General features: G+C 41.1%; 1 protein-coding gene across 5 annotated transcripts in view; it reads right to left on the reverse strand.

Moving 5' to 3' along the window:
* Nucleotides 1-16,693, reverse strand: part of setd3 (SET domain containing 3, actin histidine methyltransferase) — a 172,102-nt gene that overhangs the window by 99,849 nt on the left and 55,560 nt on the right. For 4 of the 5 annotated variants that reach the window (XM_070879564.1, XM_070879562.1, XM_070879566.1 and 1 more), the window contains 2 exons: nucleotides 15,121-15,269; nucleotides 5,231-5,303 (listed from right to left, as the gene is read on the reverse strand). In XM_070879564.1, coding sequence (XP_070735665.1) covers nucleotides 5,231-5,303; nucleotides 15,121-15,269 — 222 coding nt within the window. The remainder of the gene's footprint in view (nucleotides 1-5,230; nucleotides 5,304-15,120; nucleotides 15,270-16,693) is intronic. The other variant, XM_070879567.1, reaches the window with a different exon arrangement.

Here is a 16,693-nt window from a genome sequence, read left to right on the forward strand (position 1 = left end):
TGGAAACATCCTCTCTGCATCCACCCCGTCAAACCCCCTCATAATCTTATACGTTTCGATAAGATCACCTCTCATTCTTCTGAATTCCAATGAGTAGAGGCCCAACCTACTCAACCTTTCCTCATAAGTCAACCCCCTCATCTCCGGAATCAACCGAGTGAACCTTCTCTGAACCGCCTCCAAAGCAAGATATCCTTTCTTAAATATGGAAAGCAAAACTGCACGCAGTATTCCAGGTGTGGCCTCACCAATACCCTGTACAACTGTAGCAAGACTTCCTTGCTTTTATACTCCAGCCCCTTTGCAATAAAGGCCAAGATTCCATTGGCCTTCCTGATCACCTGCTGTACCTGCATACTAACCTTTTGTGTTTCATGCACACGTACCCCCAGGTCCTGCTGTACTTCAGCACTTTGCAATCTTTCTCCATTTAAATAATAACTTGCTCTTTGATTTTTTTTCTGCCAAAGTGCATAACCTAACACTTTCCAACATTATACTCCATCTGCCAAATTTTTGCCCACTCATTTAGCCTGTCTATGTCCTTTTGCAGATTTTTTGTGTCCTCCTCACACATTGTTTTTCCTCCCATCTTTGTATCATCAGCAAACTTGGCTACGTTAGACGCAGTCCCTTCCTCCAAGTCGTTAATAGATTGTAAATAGTTGGAGTCCCAGCACTGATCCCTGCAGCACCCCACTGGTTACTGATTGCCAACCTAGGAATGAACCATTTATCCCTACTGTTTTCTGTTCGTTAGCCAATCCTCTCTCCATGCTAATACATTACCCCCAACCCAGTGAACTTTTATCTTGTGCAGTAACCTTTTATGTGGCACCTTGTCAAATGCCTTCTGGAAGTCCAAATATACCACATCCACTGGTTCCCCTTTATCCACCCTGTTCGTTACATCCTCAAAGAATTCTAGAAAATTTGTCAAACATGACTTCCCCTTCATAAATCCATGCTGACTCTGTCTGACCGAATTTTGCTTTTCCAAATGTCCTGCTACTGCTTCTTTAATAATGGACTCCAACATCTTCCCAACCATAGATGTTAGGCTAACTGGTTTATAGTTTCCTGCTTTGGTCTGTTCATTGTGGCAGTTCATTTAAAATAAAAGGTAAAGATGTTCTCCAACGGAGACTTCAAATTGGTATTCCTAACAATTATATTGAATATGTACGCAGGAAGAAAACAGAAACATTCTTCCTGCTTACTCCCATTAACAGCCTTTCACTTCCAGCCACCTCAGCAGTTGAGGATATGAACCTTTGCTTTCTGGCCAAAGCTAATGTTAGTTCTTTATCAGTTTGCAATTTTTCTTTTCTAGTTGGAGTGTGCAAATACTTGATGTAATTTACACAATATGAAATATTTAGAGCAACCCAAGTTAAAATCAGATCTGTGAAGCACCAATTCATTAAGACAGGCCACACAATTGTTATGATGCAACCCAAGCTCTGTAAAGTTCAAAGTCGGTCAAGAGGAACAGTTTTACTTTGGCAAAATATATTTTGGCTTTAACAGAACTTTTGTTGCATGTGCACCAATTTGATACACAGGTTTAAAAAAAGTTCTATTTATAGAAATGGAGTGAATTTGAATTTAATCCAGATTTGAAGGAGGTTTGAATTTCTGTTTGGCGACAAGAGTCGGTTTCTCAAGATGGATCAATGGGCTGCCTTTAAAGGGGAAATCATTCAGGTACAATTGAAGTACATTCCCACTAGGGGGAAAAGGCAGGACAACTAAATTCAGGGCTCCAAGATGACGAAACAGATTGAGAATATGATGAAGCAGAAAAAGAGTATGTATGGCAGATGTCAGGTTGCAAATACATCTGAGAATCAGGCTATATATAGAAAGGTCAGAGGAGAAGTGAAAAAGAAAATAAGAGGGGCAAACAGAGGGTGAGAATAGAATGGCAGCCAACATAAAAGGAAATCCAAAAATATATATCTATCCCCTATGCATGGAGGCAGACGTACTAAACAAGTACTTAGCATCTGTCTTCACCAAGGAAGAGGATGCTGCCAGACATAGTGAAGGAGGAGGTAGTGGAGACACTTGATAACTTAAATTGATAAAGAGGTATTAGAAAGGCTGGCCGTAATTCAAGTGGATAAATCACCAGGAATGGATGGGTGCGTCCTAGGAAGCTGAGGGAATTGAGGGCGGAAAGCGCGGAGGTACTGGCCATAATATTCCAATCCTCCATCGATCTGGGGGGGGAGGGAAAGAGGTGCCAGAAGACTGGAGAATTGCAAATGTTACAGCATTGTTCAAAAAGGGTATAAAGATAAATCCAACGAATACAGCCAGGTCAGTTTAACCTTGGTAGTGGGGAAGCTTTTAGAAACAATAATCAGGAACAAAATTGTCACTTGGATAGGTGAAGATTAATTAAGGAAAGCCAGCACGGATGTGTTAAAGGAAAATCATGTTTAACCAACTTGATAGAGTTTGTCGATGAGGAAACACAGAGGGTTGATGAGGGTAATGCAGTTGACGTAGTGTGCATGGACTTCCAAAAGGCGTTCGACAAAGGGCCACATAATAGGCTTGCCGGCAAAATTGAATCCCATGGAATAAAAGGGATAGTGGCAGCATGGATACGAAATTGGCTAAGTGATAGGAATCAGAGAGTAGTGGTGAATGGTTGTTTTTCGGACTGGAGGAAGATATACAGTAGTGTTCCCCAGGGGTTGATTCTCGATATATATTAATAACTTGGACGTGGGTGTACAGGGCACGATTTCAAAATTTAAAGATGATAAAACTTGGAAGTATAATGAACAGTGAGGAAGAGAGTGATTGTCTTCAGGAAGACAGACAGTTGGTGAAATGGGCGGACATATGCCAGATGAAATTTACCACAGAAAAGTGTGAAGAGATACATTTTGGTAGAAAGAATGAGGAGAGGAAACATAAACTAAAGGGTACAATCCTTAAAAGGGATACATGAACAGCAAGACCTGGGGGTATGTGTGCACAAATCGTTGAAGGAGACAGGGCAGATTGAGAAAACAGTTTAAAAGGCTTACAGGATAACGGGGCTTCATAAATAGAGGTATAAAGTACAGAAGTGTGGAAATTATGATGAATCTGTATAAACACTGGTTCGGCCCCAACTGGAGTACTGTGTCCAATTCTGGGTACCACACTTTAGGAAGGATGTGAAGGCCTTAGAGAAGGTGCAGAAAAAATTTACGAGAATGATTCCAGGAATGAGGGACTTCAGTTACGTTGATAGACTGGAGAAGCTGGGGTTGTTCTCCTTGGCGCAGAGAAGATTGAGAGCAGATTTGATAGAGGTGTTCAAAATCATGAAGGGTCTGGACAGAGTAGAGTAGAGTAAGAGAGAGAGAGAGAGAGAGAGAGAGAGAGAGAGAGAGAGAAACTGTTCCCATTGGAAGAAGGGTGGCGAACCAGAGGACACAGGTTTAAGGTGATTGGCAAAAGAACCAAAGCGATGCAAAAAAAAAACCAACTTTTTATGCAGCGAGTGGTTAGGATCTGAAATGCATTGCCTGAAAGGGTGGTGGACACAGACTCAATCTTATTTTTCAAAAGGGAGTTGGATAAGTATCTGAAAAAAAAAATTGCAGGGCTACGAGGAAAGGACAGGAGAGTGGGACTAGCTGAGTTGGCACAAGCTCGACAGGCCAAATGGCCTTCTTCCGTGTTGTAACCATTCCATGATTCTATGATAAGATGAGATATGTTGGTGTTATGGAATAAGAGTTTTATTTTGATGGATCTTGCATCAAGCACGAGGTCAGGTAGAGCTTGGTCCGATGCAGAGTAAAGTGCCCTCAACTCTCCAACACAAAAATATCCTAATCTCAGAAGAACATCCATCGCACTACACCAGTCACCCTGTGGCCTTAATTAATCTGTTTTGAGATATTAGCAGGTAACATTTCCTGGTTTGCTTTTTTTGTTTGGGGGGGGAGGGGGGTTGGGAGGCAATCTCACATTTCTCAATGAAAACTGACAAATAATATGCCATTTTAAAACTTAAAATAGAAAAGTATACAGGTAATCCACAATGCTACATCTACAAGAAAAATATTAATTTTAAAATCTAATTCAAGGTAGTTTCAGTAGAATTACAAGAAAAGCACCAATGCAAAATTAGTGAGAACTACACACCTGTCAGTACAGCTATGTAAATCTCGTTGATGCTGATATTCGGTTGCACACTTATTTGATCATTTCAAGAAACTTGCAGCACAAAATATTGTTGAGATTAAACAGGTAAGGGCAAGGCTAACTAACAGCAGACGTGGTTAGATTCACACCAGCAAGTTATGGCCCATTGTTTCCTTGAGTTCAGCATTTGCTTTTACAAAAAAATAATTTTTTCTTAATAAATCGCACGAGCTCTGGGTGGCCATCAAGGACCGAGGTTTGAAAGCAGCCCAGACTGATCACTGTCCCCCTTCTTTCTACTGGTTGCAAGAACCCTACATGAAACAAATTTAGGAAGATGAGCTTGCATTTTTATAGCACCTTATGTGCTCAGGACATCTTTAAAGCACCCTAAGCCATAGTAGTCACTGTTATGTAGGCAAGTGCAACGGTCACTTTTAGTACTGTAAGTTCTTGCAAACAGCAAATTAATTACCAAATAATCTGTTTCTGGTGATGTTGGTTGAGAGATTGAGATTGACCAGGACTAACAGAACTTCCCGCAGGATCTTGTGTGTCCAGTTTGAAGAAGAGCGGGGGGTTCGGTTGGCAAAACAGGGCGTCTATTGGTTTAACATCTCATTCAAAAGCCTTACCCCAGATCTTTGTGGGCCTTGTCTCACAGCCACAAAACTGCACATAATTTCCCAGATATTGCTAATCTCATTCGGAGAGGCCAAGAGGACCTATTAGTTTGGTGAGGAAAAGGGGGGGGGAGAACTCAGAGGATGTTGGAGGTGCTCTTCTGAGTTTAGAATAAAGACTCATTGTTAGGTAGAGTGAAGGAAAGTGTATTCTTCATCTGGCTTGTGGTGTACCTGACCTGGAAGGACTGGATGCAACATTGAATGTAGTGTTTCAACTTGATGAACACAAATTGAACTCTTTCCCCGCACCCCCATCAAAAAAGGTTTCAGGCAAATTAAAGTCGATTGGTTCTCAGCTGATTTGTATTTCAGAGAAGATGAAATCGTTGAAGAGTGAACCATAGTTACTGCAGGAACCGTACCTACATTGGTAAATCATTACTCACCCAGTATAGAATTTTTAGCAGATTCAACAGTCATCAGCATTTTTCTGGGGACCCACAGAAAAAGTTCTTCTGCCTAAAAACACAAAGCAGCACGGTCACCATAGCCTGTTCTGATTAAGCCACAGAATCCCAAAGTGTACTAATTAAATTAAAACCTGGCGATGGCCCAATTTTTGATGTAACGAGCAGCATTTCATTATTCTCTTCAATAAACCACTTCCTGTTAACACCAAATAACACTCAAGGTGCCTTATTCGGTAAGAATTTTACAGTGCTGGTGTGGCTTCGTTTATTTGCATGATCTCAGCAGGCCTTGGATTCTATCCAGTGCAGCATGCTAATCTGGCACATGTAACCATTGGAACCACTATAACCAGCAGTGCTTTAAAATGTCATATTATCAACTTTTGGCATGTGTGTCCTCATTCTTTGAATGAGATTTACCCTCCACACAAAAATGAATGGGCTGCCATCCAAATAGAGAAAAATGACAAAACACTGTTCCTTTAATGCTCATTTAGTAACTTTTGTATTTTACCCAGCCCATGCCAAATACAAGGGTTTGTTCTTTATTCACAGAACTGTGTTTGCACAGGACGCAGCAGCAACAAGTAGATCCAACCAGGCAAACATATTAGCAAAATGAAGTAAGCTCCAAATACAGTAATCCCAACAAGCAAATGGAGGTGGGGGCAAGAGGGGCGGGGGGCGTTGAAGAACAGCGACTCTGGGACTTGTAGGATGAAGTATATTCAAAAATGATGGGGAACTATATTGAACCTGGTATTCTTCATGTTTTTCAACTTCGACATACTACTGAATTACACTAAAAGTAGTACAAAACCAAAAAGGAGTAACTCGACAATTTAATATTCAGGCCAAGTTGGAACACAGAGCAACACAATATTTGTCATTTGAGCTGTCACAATAAGACAGCAATATATTTGGAAAGTGTGTCACTCTACTTTTCTACCTTGCTGGTAAAAAAAATCCAGAAATGTATGGGTCTATGTTGTGGCTCTAAGAGCTAAACTAGACTTTATATTCCTGATCCGCTGCTGCATGGCACAAGAAACGATACTGTCCAACATGTTTAACCATACATCGCTTGGTATGAATTATGGTTTGCTTTGTAGTTGGTTTATCTAAAATTGTTATCAAATCATAACAATTATCTGGACTAGTGTATATCCTTAGCTCTACCCACAGAGAACACTAAACTCAACCAGAGAAGAAATTTAAACAATCTAGGTCAGAAATTTTCGCTGCAAATTTCCAGCATTTTCAGGTTTACCGTTTTATTTTACACAATGAAGCTTATTCACTCATTACTGCAACAAATTAAGCACAATGGTTCTGAAAGTTTTCAGGGTAATTATAGACCGGTTAGCCGGACATCAGCAGTGGGGAAAATGTTGGAATCAATTATTAAAGATGAAATAGCAGGACATTTGGAAAGCTGCGACGGGATCGGCCCAAGTCAGCATGGATTTTTGAAAGGGAAATCATGCTTGACAAATCTTCTCAAATTTTTTGAGGATGTAACTAGTAGAGTGGACAAGGGAGAACCAGTGGATGTGGTGTATTTGGACTTTCGAAAGGCTTTTGACAAGGTCCCACACAAGAGATTGGTGTACAAAATTAAAGCACGTGGTATTGGGGGTAATGTACTGACGTGGATAGAGAACTGGTTGGCAGACAGGAGTCAGGATAAACGGGTCCTTTTCAGAATGGCAGGCAGTGACTGGTGGGGTACCGCAGGGCTCAGTGCTGGGACCCCAGCTACTTACAATATACATCAATGATTTGGATGAGGGAATTGAGTGTAATATCTCCAAGTTCGCAGATGACACTAAGCTAGGTGGCAGTGTGAGCGGTGAGGAGGACGCTAAAAGGCTGCAGGGTGACTTGGACAGGTTAGGTGAGTGGGCAAACGCGTGGCAGATGCAGTATAATGTGGATAAATGTGAGGTTACCCACTTTGGTGGCAAAAACACGAAGGCAGAATATTATCTGAATGGCAGATTAGGAAAAGGGGAGGTGCAGCGAGACCTGAGTGTCATGGTAAATCAGTCATTGAAAGTTGGCATGCAGATTCAGCAGGCAGTGAAGGCGGCAAATGGTATGTTGGCCTTCATAGCTAGGGGATTTGAGTATAGGAGCAGGGAGGTCTTACTGCAGTTGTACAGGGCCTTAGTGAGGCCTCACCTGGAATATTGTGTTCAGTTTTGATCTCCTAATCTGAGGAAGGATGTTCTTGCTATTGAGGGAGTGCAGCAAAGGTTCACCAGACTGATTCCTGGGATGGCAGGACTGACATATGAGGAGAGACTGGATCAATTGGGCCTGTATTCACTGGTGTTTAGAAGGATGAGGGGGGGGATCTCTTAGAAACATATAAAATTCTGACGGGACTGGATAGGTTAGATGCGGGAAGAATGTTCCCAATGTTGGGGAAGTCCAGAACCAGGGGACATAGCCTAAGGATAATGGGTAACCCATTTAGGACTGAGATGAGGAGAAACTTCTTGACTCAGAGAGTTGTTAACCTGTGGAATTCCCTACCGCAGAGAGTTGTTGATGCCAGTTCATTGGATATATTCAAGAGGGAGTTAGATATGGCCTTTACGGCTCAAGGGATCAAGGGGTATGGAGAGAAAGCAGGAAAGGAGTACCGAGGTGAATGATCAGCCATGATCTTATTGAATGGTGGTGCAGGCTTGAAGGGCTGAATGGCCTACTCCTGCACCTATTTTCTATGTTTCAAAGTAAGGTACCCAAGATCGTACAGTGTCATGTATTTAAATGAATCAGACAAGAGTTTGTACAGAACAAGGATTAGATTTCAGATAGGTGTTACAGATGAATGAAAGATTTAACATTTCTAAGTCCCACCAATAACCTTGCATCACCTCCCAAACTCTACCACCTAGAAAGGCAAGGGCAGCAGGTGCACAGGAACACAATCACCTCCAAGATCCCCTCCAAGTCGCACATCATCCTGACTTGGACACTTATTGCCATTCCTTTTTAGTCATTGGGACAAAATCCTGGCACTCGTTACCGAACTGCATTGTGGGAGCACCTTTAGCACATGGACTGCAGCAATTCAAGAAAGCAGCTCACTATCTTCGCAAGGGCAACGAAAGATGGGCAATAAATGCTGGCCTTGCTAGTGACTCCCACATCCCAAGAATGATTTATTTACTTTAAAATCAGATCATCTCCCCCAATGCTTCCTGTTATTAAACAAGGATTGAAAATAATCAATTGGAATACGTTATACCTCCATCTGTTGTACCAAATGATGATCTTTTAGCATTGTAAGTTTTCAAACTACAGGCTTCTTTTAAGATAATACCACACAGTATCCACTACCACAGAAAAGAAGCCTTGCATCACTTATATGGAAGAGAATGATCGAGGTAAAATAAAAAAGGATATTATAAATAAAATTAAAAATACAAATTAGAAAAATGAAAATCAGTATTACTACAATACTATAAGCTCAGAGAAACAATCCTAAGGGTCTTGAAATTGCATCATCCGATATTAATGCCAAATTGTGTCAACATGCTTGTAAAAAAAAAAGCATTTCTCAGTGAGGGAGTGTTATGCCATGTAATACACAATGTACTGCTCTACTATATTGAAGCTACATTCCTTTAAAAGGTCACCAAGTCTAACTGCTGTTAAGTAAAGACCGGCTGAGGTCATCCATTTGCTCATCAGCGTTGGGTTGCAGCTCTGAAGTACCTTCCATTTTCAGATCGTTTCACATCTACGTGGGCTGGAGTGCAAAGTCTGTGCACGCTAGACGTACTGTTTTAATAAATGCGTAATTTCACCCTAAATGTCTTTGTGCCTAAACCAGCTGGCTGTGAGCCATTAGGTAAAGCAAGTGGAAAACGTAAACATTACATTCACCGCTCATCAATTTTTAAAAGGGTTAGTCCACAAACAAGCTGTGAATTCAAGGATGCGACCAGCTGGAGACAAATAAACACAGGCACATTGCTAAGCTCTCACAATAACTTGTAAGGAAACGTTGGATGCACCTGCAGGTCAATGCTAAGCACGTGTGTACAGAGCACATAGCTTGCACGGACAACATCAGGTGAAAAACTAAATCAAATAAAAATACAAGAAATGAGTAGTGAAGTTCACTGAAATCCTGCCGTGCATAGGTGCAAGAGAACTAAATGGATGAGATGGAAAAAAAAAACTGTTGAACGCAAAACAAAAAATACAAGTGCGACAAAAATTGCCTATTTTTGTCCAGGTTTTCGTTTGATGGCTGTCTTTTAAAACTTAGTCACTGTGCAGGTAGTTTTAAGAGCTAGTTTGAGTCAGGTTTTTGTACCAGGCCTAATCACAATACAATGGGCCCAAGTTTCCACAGGATAAAAAACGGGCGCCCCTCCGAGCTGGGCGCCCGTTTTTCGCGCCTAAAAAAAAAACGTGCTATCTGGAGCGCTTTACAGCTCCTTGTCTGTTTGGCGCGGCGCCCAGGGGGGCGGAGCCTACACTCGCGCCGATTTTGTAAGTGGGAGGGGGGCGGGTACTATTTAAATTAGTTTTTTTCCTGCCGGCAACATGCTCAGTGTGAAAAAAAACATTGGCACTCGGCCATTTTTGTAGTTCTTTGTAGCTGTTTAATTTTTGAACATTTTTTAATAAAATCACATTGCCATCAGCACATCAGCACTGAGGCTTCCCTTCTCACTGTCTCCTTCCCCTCCCTCCCCTCCGCGGCAACAAGCCACTGTCTCCTTCCCCTCCCTCCCCTGCGCGGCAACAAACGGCGGTTTCCTTCGAACGATGGCTGAAGCACTTTCACACAGGTAGGAAGATGGTTTATTTAATCTTTTCTTTGCTTATAAATGTTTATTCAGGTTGGATTTATTTGTATAATATTTGTAGAAGTATAAATAAGGATTGATTGTAGAATTTAATGACTTTCCTTCCCCCCCCCGACCTCGTTCTGGACGCCTAATTTGTAACCTGCGCCTGATTTTTTAATGTGTAGAACAGGTTTTTTCAGTTCTACAAAAATCTTCACTTGCTCCATTCTACTTTAGCTTGGAGTACGTTTTCACTGTGAAAACTTTCAAATCAGGCGTCAGTGGCCGGACACGCCCCCTTTTGAAGAAAAAATTCTGTTCTAAAGTAGAACTGTTCTACCTCACTAGAACTGCAGAAAAGAAAATTGCGATTTCTAAGATAGTCCGTTCTCCACCAGTTGCTCCTAAAAATCAGGCGCAAATCATGTGGAAACTTGGGCCCAATGTTGCAGTGTTTATTGTTGTGGTCTCCCCAGTAACAGGTTTAAGGGGGAGTAACACAATTTTCACATCTTTACAGACTTTGTAATTAATTGACGGTTCCCTTTAGAATTTGCAAGGTCAGATATTCAAAGTCCAGGATGTCCCAGTGACTCTCTTCCAGGATATGAAAGAGACTATTCTGTTTCAATCTAAGCAGTTGGAAAATCCCATGAGAAAGGCACTTCTTGAAATCTCAGAAGCAGCGCTGCTAGTTTTAAAAAGACTGCTAGTTTCAACTTTCACGAAGGACGGAAAACACCGTAACAAGCGATGTTGCATTTAAGCTGCGGGGCTGTGCAGCTATCTGTCGTTCCTGCACACCCTGGGACCGGCTTTTACATTGTGAAATTTCGTTCCTGGGCCATGCAGTCCGTTAAAGGGACCGTGCACCCAAATTTAAAATTAGGGGAAACATTAATTACAATGTAATTTATAAAATATTAGAAAAATTCTTGGTCATATTTTAATTATGTTGTCTACTCAAAGATTTAGACAAGTCTTTATATTGTAAAAATATATTTATCTGACTGTTCAATTATTTGCTTGTTCATTGCTTGTTTAATAATTACATTTCAAATTTTAAACAATCTCTGATATGATGCTTCACTACTTTCAAAGACTAATGAGAGCATAAGGAGACACAGGATAATTTAGTACCTAAAAGCAATTACAAAACATGATTTGCTGTTTGTTTACCTGGACAAGTTACCAAAAGCTTTTGTAGATCAAAAACTTAAAAAAATTACGAGGCAAAGATAGAGTTTTTTTGATAAGGAAACAGAGAGGGTTAATGAGGGCAATGCGGTTGACGTGGTGTACATGGACTTCCAAAAGGCGTTTGATAAAGTGCCACATAAAAGGCTTGCCAGCAAAGTTGAAGTCCATGGACAGCATCCATGGCAGCATGTACACAAAATTGGCTAAGTGACAAGAAACAAAGAGTAATGGTGAACGGTTGTTTTTCGGACTAGAGGAAGGTATACAGTGGTGTTCCCCAGGGATCAGTACAAGGACCACTGCTATTCTTGATATGTATTGATGAATTAGACTTGAGTGTACCGGGCAAAATATAAAATGACAAAACTTGGAATAGTGAACAGTGAGGAGGAGAGCGATAGACTTCAGGAAGACAGACACGTGGCAGATGAATGGGCAAACAAGTGGCAGATGAAATTTAACAGAAAAGTGTGAAGTGATACATTTTGGTAGAAAGATCGAGGAGAGGAAACATAAACTAAAGGGTACAATCCTTAAAGGGGTGCATGAACAGGGAGACCTGGATGTTTGTTTGCACAAATCATTGAAGGTGGCAGGACAGGTTGAGAAAGCAGTTAAAAAAGCATACAGGGTGCTGGGCTTCATAAATAGAGGTATAGAGTACAAAAGCAAGAAAGTTATGATGAACCTTTATAAAACACTGGTTTGGCCTCAACTATGTCCAATTCTCTGCTCTGCACTTTAGAAAGGATGTGAAGGCCTTAGAGAGGGTGTGGAAAAGATTTACGAGAATGATTCCAGGGACGAGAGACTTCAGTTACGTGGATAGACTGGAGAGGCTGGGGTTGTTCCCCTTAGAGCAGAGAAGGTCGAGAAGAAATTTGATAGAGGTGTTCAAAATCATGAGGGGTTTAGACCGAGTAGAGAGAGAGAAACTGTTCCCATTGGTGGAAGGGTCGAGAACCAGAGGACAGAGATTTAAGGTGATTGGCAAAAGAACCAAAGGCGACATGAGGAAAAACTTTTTTTTTTTTTTTACACAGAGAGTGGTTAGGATCTGGAATGCACTGCCCGACAGGGTGGTGGAGACAGACTCAATCGGGGCTTTCAAAAGGTAATTGGATAGGTACCTAAAGGAAAAAGAATTGCAGGGCTGAGGAAAGGGCAGGAGAGTGGGACTGGCTGAAGTGCTCTTGCAGAGAGTCAGCATGGGCTCAACAGGCTGAATGGCCTCCTTCTGTGCTGTAACCATTCTATGATAGACATTCTCAAAGGTATGGGAGTAGGGACTCACCCATGGGAGTGATCAAATATACAAGAGTTAAAATAATCTAGGGCAAGGTGATTAGAGGAAAAAGGTCACAATTAGAGATGATGAAAAAGTGGAAGAAAGCAGAGAGACACAAAAGGAGAATGTGTTAGAAAACATTCCTTCTCTGACCTGGTGACGCTGGTTGGAAGCAGATAAGAAAAAACTGAAAAAAAATTAAGTGAAATTTGATGACTTAGTGCAGAACTATCGGTTTCCCTTCACATCTATCTAAATCTAAAAATCAGCCGAGACAGAAATGTTAAATTTATAGAAGTTGACAACAGACAGAGAATGGCAGCATGGAATGAATATGAACAAACAAGGAAAATGAACTCAGAACGCTGTTCCAGGCAAAAAAATTTCCGCTGTTGCATTTTTCTTCACTGCAAGTAAAGAAAACATATCACTCGTGAAACCAAACAACTGACTCTTGATCCATCTTCATTCTTGGAACAGAGATATGTTTGGGGGTGGGAAACAAAACACATGCTTTTAAATAAACTGGTTTTGACAAAATCAGTGAAATATTTGCCTGTTGAATCGATAGAGCTTTATTGTACTGCCACCCACTCTTGTTCTTTCCTTCTACCTCAAAACTGTGGAACTGGTTTCCTCCCATAATCTACAAAGATTGCCAACAGCTAACCACCAATACATATTACCTTCTCTCCTATTGTCCCTGACTAAATCCTGTGCACTTATTCTTCTTAAGCAAACAGTTATTCATCTTCAACCACCAATTTTCTTAGAACAAACAAGTAATCTGAATTTATCTACAGACACTGGCAAGCGAAATACTGTAAACATTTTAAGTAAGCGGAGTTGCAGCGTCATGAGGCCCAGTTAGCCAGCTTACTCCTGTTTTTAACGCAGAGTTTCAGAAATAATTTTGCTGAGATTACTGGGCATGCTTCTTCCACCCTGTGCTTACGGTATAAAAAAAAGCACTTGGATGTAACTGGCATGCCTTATAGGTTGTGTTTTGCAGTGCAGCTTCTGAACTTTATAAACCTTTATTAAATTTAATGGAGTCACATAAACATGATCAATACCTAAAAGAGGAAGGGAAAGAAAATAAATTCTATGTAAAGGAATTTATTTCCATCATCCAGATTTCCAAAAGTAGTATCACAATTGAGAGGTATGGAGATGTTCAAGTTACAGCCATTCTGTACGATTTCAGTGGTTGGTCTTCATAGCTTCTCACTGGTCTTCTCTATTCCCTTGCTGGAAGAATGAAAGAATCCAGCACACAGTTTTCTGTGAAACTAGATACAATGTTACTTTCCTGCCAGTCTAACAGGGGAAATGTTAGGTAAATCTGGTCTTTCAATCCCTCTGATAGAGCACCTCAATCCCAATGGTCTTTTCAGTTGGCCCATGTACCTCACTGAATCGGTTCTCTGCTGGGTTATAAGAGTTGCACAGATGTACCATCAAACATGAGCAAGCTTTCCTTCCCCTTCAAAGATATACATCACACTTGAGCTCATAATTTAAGCATCTTATGGGAACTATTCATTGAGATGTGGTATTTTCTTGCATGTATGCCATATAAGCATATGCACTGAAGAGTAATAGCCCTTCCTATTTAGGTGTGTCATGGGAATGTTGGACACATGAACAGCTCCATGCATATAGGCAATGATTCTCTGTATATGCAAGATAATCGTGGGCTGCCCCGACCTGTGTGAGGACACCGCTGCAGGTCGGGGCTATAAACAGAGCTGGAGCGCCGGGCCCTGGAACATCATGGGCCACCCCGACCCGTGTGAGAACACCATCGCAGGTCGGGGCTATAAATACAGCTGGAGTGCCGGGCCCTGGAACATCGTGGTGGAAATGCGGCGAATGAGGGCACGGGGCCCAGAAGAGCCAAGGGCCCAGGGGCAGCACTGACCTGCCCACACTGCGATATGCATGCGCGCTAGGTCCATGCAGCAGAGCGGTCTCCAGTCGTCCTGGTTAATCCTTGACACTGGATAAAGACCTAGCTCTGTCAAGCCCGTGTGGTGGCTGATGTACAATGGTCACACCACACATTTAAAAAAAAATCCACGCACAGGCATCTTCCACCCCCTCAACTGGAGTTCAGGACTGGAACATCGGGTCCTTCATTGAAACATCTGTGAACTCTTGTGGAAGCAAATCATCCTCGTTCAAGGGACCGCCTATGATGATGATGCAGATAAATACTCACTTGTTTATTTTAAATACTCCACAGATGCACAATTCTGCACAAGTTGCTCATAACTGATTTTTAGTCAGACCTCTAGGTGGGTATTGTTGCTTCAGAAGGTAGAGGTGTAGCCTCATTTACTATATGGTACTGCAACTGAAGTTGGGGTTATCATTGACAGTGTGGCAGAGGACATTGCAGGACACAAACTGACGGTTATGAAGCTGGTGCTCAATAACTTGGGTGACTTCTAAACTAAAGACGTTCTACAAATGATTTTGAGTTCCCTGATCTCTGAAGGACAAAACTATCGCATTGAAAGGATGGTGGATGATGAAGGTTAAAAGAGGCAAACCTTAATGTCTTTAGTTGCCTTTAAACCATAGCCCTCTTCTGGGAAATAAGTGATTTCAAAACCTTCAGTTGAGGCTCCACAGTCAGCTGCCCACTGCAGTAGTTCATCAAAGTGGTGTTCTCTGTTCCCATCAAAGACAACCGATAATCCTAAATGGTCACAAACCACATAGTAACTTAAAATCGAAACAGAAAAAAACAAGGGAAAAACAAAACCGATTTAATATTAGACATTCAAAAATGCAATAATAGAAAGGATTAGAGAGCTTTGAGTAGTGTTAAAACTGATCAGCAGCAACTTTGGTACAAGAATTATAAGATACAGTATCTACAATAATATTGTGCATTGCTCTGCTGACTAAATCCTGACACCACAGTTTGTGCAGCACAAATTGATTGGAGAAGCATGCCATCTGTTGCTGTCTGAAATGACAACACACGCAGAAAACAGGAGAAAGAAAAGTTTTAAAAAAAATGCTTTTTAAAGTCTGGAGCTTTAAAAAGCAGCAAATATTTTGAAGTTGATAAACTATTTGAAACTTCACTCTCGTGTTTACAATGTCATCTCAATCCTTCAGTGTGTTACCTACTTATTGCATGACATTTTTCCACACCCCCCACTCCTCCCCCCATTTTCTCCTGTCCTATCCTAAACTGCTGCAAAGTTCCAATTGCTAACAGTGTCACTCAATTGGCAAATCTTTTGTGGCAATGTAGAGTGTGTCAGGAGGCAATTCAAACAAGGATCATCATATCTGAATCTACTCCAGTTGGCAGTTGGATCAGTGCAGGGTCACTGATCCAACTGTCTTATCCTCTCCACAGCCCAAAGTCACAGCAGACAAACGACAGTGCTCCTAATTCATCTGCTGGTTGAACCTAACTGATTCAACTCAGACCAGAGATTGAACCTGGAAATGTCCTGATCTGCACTAAACATCAAAAAAAAGCAAAGCAAACAATCTTTGCAAAGCCTACAGGACAAAGGGGGAAGGGTTTACTTTGAGATAAGTACAAGAAACTGCTAAAATAGGCTTTAAAAGATGTACTGTGTGCAAAGAGAACAGGAGACATGAACACAATTGTCATCTAACTAAATGTAGATTACATTTTTCAGTGTCACAAAGGTAAAGAGTTGGTATGGGGGAAAAATATGAATTGTAAAATGATGGGTCAATTGAAAATGAAGGTACAGTAGTACTATTACTGAATTATTATTTACAAGAAATATCCACAAAGGTGGAAAATACCAAGTCATTATCCAAATACTATAGTACAACAAATACTCGAGGAATTCTGTTCCCTTAATGCATCAAGTGCTTCCTCCACACAAACATATCTCCCGATAGTCTATATATAAGTGCGTGGAGGAGAGGAAATGGATGGACAATTAGCTATAGGAATGAGAATCATTGGGTAGTGTGGGAGAATCAGCAGGAATATCGATATTTTTAAAAAGTAACAAATCTGACTGAGCAAATTATCAATAATGGGTAAAACAATGAAAAATGAAAGGAATAAATTTCAGGAGTATCTTTTTATTAATAGCCAGCTTGGATTTAAGTAGGGGAAAT

This window comes from Pristiophorus japonicus, chromosome 4 (genome assembly GCF_044704955.1).
Source record: "Pristiophorus japonicus isolate sPriJap1 chromosome 4, sPriJap1.hap1, whole genome shotgun sequence".
NCBI classification, from domain to species: domain Eukaryota; kingdom Metazoa; phylum Chordata; class Chondrichthyes; family Pristiophoridae; genus Pristiophorus; species Pristiophorus japonicus.